General features: G+C 43.7%; 1 protein-coding gene across 1 annotated transcript in view; it reads left to right on the top strand.

Moving 5' to 3' along the window:
• Positions 1-1,934: 1,934 nt before the first annotated feature.
• AOX1 (aldehyde oxidase 1) overlaps positions 1,935-9,388 on the top strand; it is a 70,088-nt gene continuing 62,634 nt past the window's right edge. Inside the window, exons 1-2 of the mRNA XM_040228841.1 lie at positions 1,935-2,522; positions 9,106-9,163. Coding sequence (XP_040084775.1) covers positions 2,478-2,522; positions 9,106-9,163 — 103 coding nt within the window. The 5' untranslated portion in view covers positions 1,935-2,477. The remainder of the gene's footprint in view (positions 2,523-9,105; positions 9,164-9,388) is intronic.

Here is a 9,388-nt window from a genome sequence, read left to right as displayed (position 1 = left end):
ACTTTTGGTGTGGATGGAGACGGTATTATTTAGGGTTCAGCCAAGACCAAAACCACAATTATCAATTGTTAATCATATTCTAGAGATCTGAATAAGAACTGAAAAGACAAAGGACTAGTGGTGTATAATATAGGAAGTAACTATGGGAAGCACCCACCATCTCTGGGGCTGAGGGAATATAAAGAAAAGAATGGAATTATTGAAACATAAAGACTTAGAGGAAGAGTTCCAGGACTCTAAGGGGAAGGTGTTCAACAGATAACCTACCTTAGAAAAAATTAAATGTGTATCTTTATTAGTGTGTACTCTAAAAATTGTAAAGAAATCTTAAACTTTTATTCACTAATCTTATTGCTGTCATAATATTGATGTGGTTGTTTTGAAATAGATCTAAGGACAAGATAAAGCAATTATGTCAAGGTTTTAGAATCATGATTTTTGGCATAAGCAAAAAAGAGATACAATTATAAAACCCAAGAAGTGAAAAAAAATTGAATCTGAATTTAATAAAGGCTTTAGACCCATAGACAAGATACTGGAAGTCAGGATGGAAGAACAAAGAATGCCAGGGAGAAGCAACCAGCCATATGAAATATAGCGTATTCATTCCATAGGACAACTGACCTAGTTTCTTCTTCAACATGTTCAGTTCAGTCGCTTAGTTGTGTCTGATTTTTTGTGACCCCATGGACTGCAGCACACCAGGCTTCCCTGTCCATCACCCACTCCCAGAGCTTGCTCAACTCATGTCCATTCAATCAGTGATGCCATCCAACCATCTCATCCTCTGTTGTTCCTTCTCCTGCCTTCAGTCTTTCCCAGCATCAGGGTCTTTTCCAGTGAGTCAGTTCTTCCCATCAAGGGGCCAAAGTATTGGAGCTTCAGCTTCAGCATCAGTCATTCCAATGAATATTTAAGACTGATTTCATTTAGGATGGACTGGTTGGATCTCCTTGCAGTCCAAGGGACTCTCAAGAATCTTCTCCCAACACCGCAGTTCAAAAGCATCGATTCTTTGGCGCTCAGCTCGCTTTATAGTCCAACTCACATCCATACATAAGACTACTGGAAAAAAAACTATAGCTTTAACTAGAGGGACGTTTGTAGGCAAAGTAACATCTCTGCTTTTTAATATGCTGCCTAGGTTCGTCATAGCGTTTCTTCCAAGGAGCAACCATCTTTTAATTTCATGGCTGCAGTCACCATCTGCAGTGATTTTGGAGCCCAAGAAATTAACGTGTTAATAGCATTAAAAATGAGGAGTGGGTGAGAAGACTATTTTAGATTTTAAAAGTTTAAAGAGACAACAAGGACATCAAATGGGAAAAGGCATTTTTTTAAAGACCCTGGTAAATTTAAAGATGTTAAAATATTTTGTTATATGTTGGCACTTTGGCTTTGTAAGAAAAAAAATTTTAATGCATATTGAAGTATTTAGAGGTAAAATAATGTTTTTGAAATTGGGCTTTAAAATATTCCAGAAAAAATGTGGGAGTGTGGCAAAACGTTGAATGTTTTTAAAGCTCAGTGAGTCAGGTGTATGGGGATGCTAGTTGTATTATTTTATGTACAAAATTTTAGAAACTTTCACAATAAAATGTATATATTTACATAGATAGCAAAATGTTCTAGGTATGTTGAAGAGAAGTCTGGGAAAGAGTTTTCATCCATTTGAATTTTTAAAAGGTGTTATGGTACAGATTTCAAAAATATAAAAATAGACCAGAAAGTTAAATTCTAAGTTGTGGACACGGGTGACTTTTATTTTTATGCGTTTCAGTATTTTCCAAGTTTTACTTTAAAAAAAGTCTTTCGAGATGGTTTACATCACTATTGACACCAAAATAAACGTTATGGTTATTTACTGGGCAAATTAAGAATAATGATAAAACTTTAAAAATAGTTTATATCAACGTAGCTCCTGATATTAAAAAAAAACTGCAATAATTATATCTAAAAGTGTGAGAGAAAGTTATAAAACCCTCTGTTGTCCTTCAGTTCCTCTCTTGCAAAACTGGACTGTGTGTGATAGTTTATCAACTATTAAAAGTACAGACTGCGGCAGGCATGGTGGGAGCGGAGATACAAAAACACTGCTACTGTTACCGGACTTCAAATTTAGCTGGAAAGCCATTAAAATGTACTAATATACGACGACCGAAGCGACGTCACAGGACCTGCAGTACCTGCTAAGAGGAGGGGGAAGGCAGCACCGACGCCTGGCGCCTTGGGCGAGGAATTCAGGATCGCGTCCAAAGATCCCAGCCAATGGTCTCAGCGCGGAGGGAGCCGGGCGATGACGTTCTGGGATCGGGGAGAGTTTTCCCAGCAGGGCGCTCCCGGAACTTTGCATCTAAAGTGGGACCTGAGCCCTCGAGGGTGGTTGCACTTTAGGTTCCTTCGACCCCTTCTGCGTGTCGGGGTCCCGGTGCCGGCGACTCCTCCTGGGGACCTTCGGACCCTTGGACCCCACCACCATGGAACGGGGCGCCGAGCTGCTCTTCTACGTGAACGGCCGCAAGGTGAGCGCGCTGCCCGCCCTGTCCCGCCGGATCTCCCGGTGCTGGGGCGCCGGGCACTGGACTGCTTGCGGGTTTGCCTGCGCGTCCCACCTGCGCCGTAGGACAGGGAAGAGAAGCGTTTTCTAGGTCTGCCTGGATCTTTGAGCCCCCGCCTTCCTGCTGTTCCTTTCCCCTCTCCCTCCTAGACGCAGGGGCTGATTCCCAAGCCCACCCCAACCCATCAACAGGAAGAGAAATGACTGTTCTTATTCAGCAGAGTCAGTACTCCCGAATCTTCCTCTTGTCAAACCTATCAGCAGACGGGAACGTCTTTCGTTAGGCCTCGGTCTTGGGTGCGTTTGGATAAGCGGAGAGCAGTTTGGAGTCAGGACAGGGCCGCAGAGATGGATTCACTAAGACTTCTCATTCCCATCGTCTCCAAAGTTACAGCACCTGGCACCGCTGAGCCCATGTCCGGCTCTGGGGACTCCAGGGTCCTCACTGGGTTCCCTGCTGGCGTCGCGGCCGACCTCTCGGAAGCCAAGCTCGCTCCGTAGATCCCCTGGGGCAGTTCCAGTCGTTGCCCGAGGTTTGGAGGCAGCAAAGCCCCCAGAGAATCCTTTAAAACACGCCCACGCACGAAGCCACAGACCGCTTACTCTTCATGTTGTCCCAGCACTTTGCAAGGGGGATACCGAAGCAAGAAGGTGAAAGTGAAGTGAAGTGAAAGAGGCTCAGTCGCGTCTGACTCTGCGACGCCATGGACTATACAGTCCATGGAATTCTCCAGGCCAGAATACTGGAGTGGTAGCCTTTACCTTCTCAATGGCAATCCACTCCAGTGTTCTTGCCTGGAGAATCCCACGGACAGAGGAGCCTAGTGGGCTGCCGTCTATGGGGTCGCACAGAGTCGGACACGACTGAAGCGACTTAGCAGCAACAGCAGCAGCCTTTCCCTTCTCCAGGGGATCTTCCCAACCCAGGAATTGAACCGGGGTCTCCTGCATTGCAGGTGGATTCTTTACCAACAGAGCTCTCAGGGAAGCCCAAGAAGGTGAAAGGGCTTCCTTAAAAGCAAACAACGGGGCAAGGGCTGTGATACCGGCCTTCAGAGCCCCAGTGATCCCTGTGTCTGAGTCAGGGAGAGCCTGACTTTCCCTGACTGGCCCTGGGACTCACCAGGAAGCTAAGGAAAGACAAATATCATGGCCTCTCACTTGTGAGGCCTCTTCTAAAACCCTGAGCTTAATTTCGAATTTGGATTTTGTATCATTTTCTTAAAGAGGATTTCCCCCAAATCATGTAAATTCTAGGTCCTGTATAAAACTTTCCTCTGTACCTGCTGCCTGAGTTTCACACTGGATAAGATGAGTTTGTTTTTCCTGAACTTTGCTGAAGGCAGGCCGTTAGGATCCCCTCACAGGACTGCTATGAGAGTGAACCATGATAAGGATTGGGGTGGGGGGTGAGTTTGAAGTAGTCTTATGGTGTCATTTTTTCTTCTTTTGCATAACTAAATGGTGCAGTAGACACAACTGTGGCCTTTTTATTTGGATAAACAAGGATTCAATTCCAGCTCTAACTCCTAGGGAGACAATATAATCTACCCTCAGTTCCTCTGATAAAAGGAGATAGTACTACTTACTTCACAAAGAATGGTAGTGAGTGTTTAATCCATTGATTTAAGGGCCTGCTCTATGCCAGTATGGCCTTCCCAGGTGGCTCAGTGGTAAAGAATCCGCCTGCTAATGCAGGAGATGGGGATTCAGTTCCTGGGTAGGGGGAGATGGCAACCCACTCCAGCATTCTTGCCTGGGAAATCCCATGGACAGAGGAGCCTGGCAGGCTCCAGTCCCTAGGGTCGCAGAGTCAGACATGACTGAGTGGCTGAGCACATACATGCGTATGCTAGTGTTCAGTGTCCTAGGGGGACTCAACCAAGCACAGAAATGACCAAGTCCCTCTGGGGAGGCAGACAACAAGCATATAAATAAAGGGAAATGTATCATGTCAGGCAGTGATCAATGCCAGGATGAAAAACAAAGCAGAGGGAGGGGACAGAGAATGGATGCGAGCTAGTGCTTCAGGCAGGATGGATGTTTAAGACTGGATGAGAGGCTGACATTTGGGTGGTCACCAGTATGAAGTGAGGAGCAGGCGTCTGAGGGAAAAGCAATCTACACCAAGGAAATGGAGGTGCAAAAATCCTCAGAGACAAGGATTTCTTTATGTTCAGGGGACAGCAAGGAGACTAGAGGGCCTGGAGATGTGGCCAGAGGCCAGATGACTAGGGCTTTTTAGGTGATGGTAAGAGTTTTGGTTAAAGGAGGAAATAGGTGTTTGAGTCTAGCTTCTTCTCCCCCTCTTCCCTCCCCTGCTCCCAAACAAACTGTAGTGGAATTTTTAACATAACAGCTAATAATAGTTTGCACTCTATTGATTTTTAAAAATAAATAAACTGATTCTTATCTGTGGGCTTGTTTTATCTATGGCCAAACATCCTATGATCGTTTGGAATGTGCATATTAGAAATACCGATTTTGTTTTTGCAGAAATTATGTCACTCTTTCTCTTTCCTGCCCCTCCCTTCCAAATTCTGTTAGGTATGTGCTTCAATCCTGGCAAGCAAACTTGATTGCCACATGGATAGAATAAAGTCCCTGAATCAGAGAGTGAAGGGCTGTTGATAAAAGAGGAAAAAGCCACCAGGAAGAGGGGTCATGAAGTCAAACATAACCTCTGGGATTAGAGTCTTGCCCTTGAAAAGAAGCTTTGAAGCCAGTTAGGAGACTGGGTGATGTCACTGCCCTCTGCTCTGTGCTTTTTGTGGCATCCCCTCAAGTCACTGGGTTTCCCTGGTGGCTCAGAAGGTAAAGAATCTGCCTGCAATGCGGGAGACCCAGGTTTGATCCCTGGGTCAGCAAGATCTCCTGGAGAAAGGAATGGCAACCCACTCCAGTATTCTTACTTGGAGAATTCCATGGACAGAGGAGCCTGGCGGGCTACGGTCCATGGGGTTCCAAAGAGTCAGACACTACTGAGTGACTAACACTGTCTCTTTTCACTCCCAAGTCACCAAAATGTGTCATTGGGCAGGGGCTTAGGCCGAGTACATTGATCAGAGACCTAGTTGCAGAAAGATTTCTGAAATCTTCACCTATAGCCTCCAGAGTAGGTGACCCAGTTCATTCATCTGGAGTTGAAGGAGGAAGAGCCCATGAAAAATTATGCCCTAGATGCCACATCACAACGTATCTCAGGAACTGGAACAAGTTGTTCTATGAGGCAGTGAGGTGTAGAGATCAAAGATGTGGGCTTTGGAACTAGTTAGGCCTGGATTTAAATCCTGTACTCTCTGCTCTGACACTCAGCAGTTTTGTGGCCTCAAGCAAATGTCCTCACTGGTCGTCCCTTCCAACCTCTTTCCCTATTCCAAGGCTATGATATCCCACAATATACACCATTTCTGCCCATTTTCCTCCTCTTGGCTTTCCTTATTTTCTGTTCTTTTCCCCTTTTTCTCTCTCCTCCTGATCTCCTTTTTCCTTCCTCTTTCTGCCTCTGTCTTGTGTCTGGCAAGTCATGAGCCCTGCACAGAGGAAGGCCATTTCTCAACTTTGTGTAATGTGAACTTGACATCTCCCAAAGGGCCAGTGGAGATACACAGGGACACATGCTCCCCTTGTAACACGCAAGGTTTTGCTGAGACAAGAATATGCAATGACCCTGACTTGAGAGCTGGTATCAGCTCTCCCAACCAGAGTCAGTAAGGATAACTCCTTTCCTCATTACCTCCCACTCCCCAGCCACCATCTGAATCCTGACCTCCCTGTTTCACTCCAAGACCTGCCAAGACAGGGTGCATGCCAATTCCTGCCCCACTTCCCTCCTCCAATGTGCCAATCACCAAATCAAGAAAAAAATAAACACATTTCAAGTCAGTAGTCCTTTGAGCCAGACTCCAATCTCTTGAGACATCTCTTGGAACAAATACCCAAACAAGCAAAATGTGCTCTTCCATTAATTCCTCATGAAAACACAAATATTTCTCAAGCCTAAAATGCTCTTCCTTGTTACCCAGATCCTATCTCTCCCTTAAAATTGGGCCTCTGTGGATTCACCATCATATGTATGAATTAGGATTTGTTTCAGCTGAAAATAACTCAAACTCAAAACTAAGTAGTTCAAATAAGGTACAAGTCATTTTTACTTTTACACAAAGGATATCTGGAGAGAGACATTGCATTCTGGGCTGGTTCAGAAGCTTCATGGTGCCATCTGATATCCAAGTTTCTTCTTTTTCCCCTGTTGCCATTAATGTGTTGCCTTAGGGTCTAAAGTAGCTGCTGGCATTCTAACCATTTCATCTTTATTCCAGGCATCAGGAAGAAAGAAAGCCTGCTAGGAGAGACAACTAAAAGTTTCTGCCACCATTATTGGCTCTTCTCCATTTTATTATTTCCCAGCCTGTGAGATATCATCCCTCCCTCCTTAACGTCCTCATAGCAAATTATACATATCAAGTTATTCATTTAAATTAATTAAAATTTATTACATCCTTATCATATACCCCCAGCAGTTCAGTGTTAGACATGAAGAATAGTGGATGATGATTTCTCTCAGGATCAAGAGAGCTTATGCATACACAAATAATTGCGATGTAGGGTAACAGGTTCTGTGAAAGATGTGTGGATACTGACCATGGGAGCACAGAAGAGGATGGTTGCTTGGAGCAGAGGGTGGAAGGCAAATATTAGATGGTTGCACAGCCCACAGGAGCGAACATCTGAGCAGGGCTTCAAATGGCATACAAGATTCTTACAAGTAGAGAAGAGAGGAAGGACGTTCAGGGCAGTGGGAATCCTATAAGCAAAAGATAAAAGTCCCTGCACTACTAGGACCAGCCACTTCTGGTTACAGTTCATGTGACCAGAGTTCAAGGTACATGGGTTGAGTGGCAGATGATGGAAAGTTTATCAAAGAAGCCTTATAGCTATGGGAAAGAGTTTGAATTTCTTCTCCTATTCCAGAAGCTGGTAGAAATTCACCTAAGACCCACTCAGTGTATTTCTTAAATATGCACGTTTTCTGGTTCTCTCTTCTGGAAATCCTGATCCGATAAAGGTTTCAATTTAGCAAGCACCCTGAATGATTCAGGAATTCCCAGCACAGCAGCGTGGCGGCCAGGAGTCAATGTTGGATTTAGGCAGACCCAGGAGATGAGCAGATTTGGATTTTAGAGAAGTCACTTTGGTAGTGGTATAGAGGGTGGCATCCTGGGTGCCAAGAATGCGGACAGGAGACCTGTTAGGGAACTGTTATCATTGTTCAGGCTGGAGGTAATAAGAGTGGATTTCAGGGAGTGACAGAAGACGTGAAGGGTGTTTAGAGAATTGTTCTGGAAGTGTAAATGGCCAGGACTTGGTGATGCTGATTGTGGTGGATTGAAGGAAGGGAAACAGAAAATAGCACAGGCTTTTTAAGCTTGGCTGACCTAGGAGATGGTGAGTCTATTAAATAAGTTCAGGAAAAGAAGGGAAGAAGTACGTTTGGGAAATAAAATATAGAATTCCATCTGAGGGCCAATTAAGTTGGGGATACCTGAGGGCACTTCACAGTTTTCTTGTATTGCAGTATGTGCACACACACACACACACACACACACAAATCATTTCATCCATATTATATCGCAGTTTCCTCTAGGGTACTGATCCAACCTTGGTAATTGGCACCTGCCTCACTTTGCCCAGCCTATGGCCGCTTAGAATTGAGGGTTAGGATGCTTCTATAGAATAAGCATATTTACCCTCTTCACCTACTTTCCAGTAGGGAAAATTTGTATAACATGGGTGAAGGATGAACTCTAGTTCTGAAATTGTGAGGAAAACCATGCTTCTATTTATGAATTTAAAAGAAATCCAAGTTTTCAATTAAGAAAGGGAAAACGTGATCACTTTGGAAAACATAACCAACCATGACATTTCAATCATGCCATCCATTAGATGCTGCTGTTTTAACTGCCTTGCTGCTAGACTGCCCACACAAACTTGCTCCTTAAGTGTGTCTTTGCTTGCACATATTTGTATCAATTGGCATATGCATTTTATCTTCTCTTTTGTCTCTTAGATTTGGGAGGAATGGATGGTTATGATCTCTTTCTGGAAACTGTAATTCTTTGAATATGATAAAGCAAGTCTTTAAAAAAGAAAAAACCTGTTATCAACTTCTCAGAGGTCCAAAAGACCTCCCCTACCTCTCTGTCTGCTATTTTCAGTTCTGCTGTTATCTTTTCCCTCACTTGCTGCAGACTTTGTAGAAGTTGGAGAGAAGTCACTAGTGTTTTGTTACTAGAAACAACCACTGCCATAGAGAACAGTGATAGTTCAGGACCACGGACAGTAGCAATGTAGTGTGGGGCTCAAGATTTAGCTATACATTTAAGAGAGATGACTTGTATATCACAGGTGTTCCACAAATATTATGTCAAGTTGAGAATATAAGAGTTAGTTAATATTAATCTTCATGAAATTAGCATGAGCCACCCATGTAAATATTCTAACTCTCCTAACTTTGTGTGTTAATCTCTTATTTTCTTTTGGTACAGGTGATAGAAAAAAATGTTGATCCTGAAACAATGCTATTGCCATATCTAAGGAAGAAGCGTATCCTTTGCTTTGAGTTGTGTATATGTGTGTATGTGTGTGTATATGTATCTGTGTATAACCCTGATCTCTTCATCAAGTGATGTTTTAAGTATCTTTTTTAGAGCCACACTGAGTCATATCCCCTACTTTGAGAAACTCCTACACCTGAGTTTTGTAGATAGTGCACAGTTGCGCTTATCAGACAATCTTCTTTCTAATCTCTGTTTTGGCATTAAATATGCT

The sequence above is a fragment of the Oryx dammah genome, unplaced genomic scaffold, assembly GCF_014754425.2.
Source record: "Oryx dammah isolate SB20612 unplaced genomic scaffold, SCBI_Odam_1.1 HiC_scaffold_27, whole genome shotgun sequence".
NCBI lineage: Eukaryota > Metazoa > Chordata > Mammalia > Artiodactyla > Bovidae > Oryx > Oryx dammah.
This window is presented reverse-complemented; position numbering and strand designations above follow the sequence as displayed.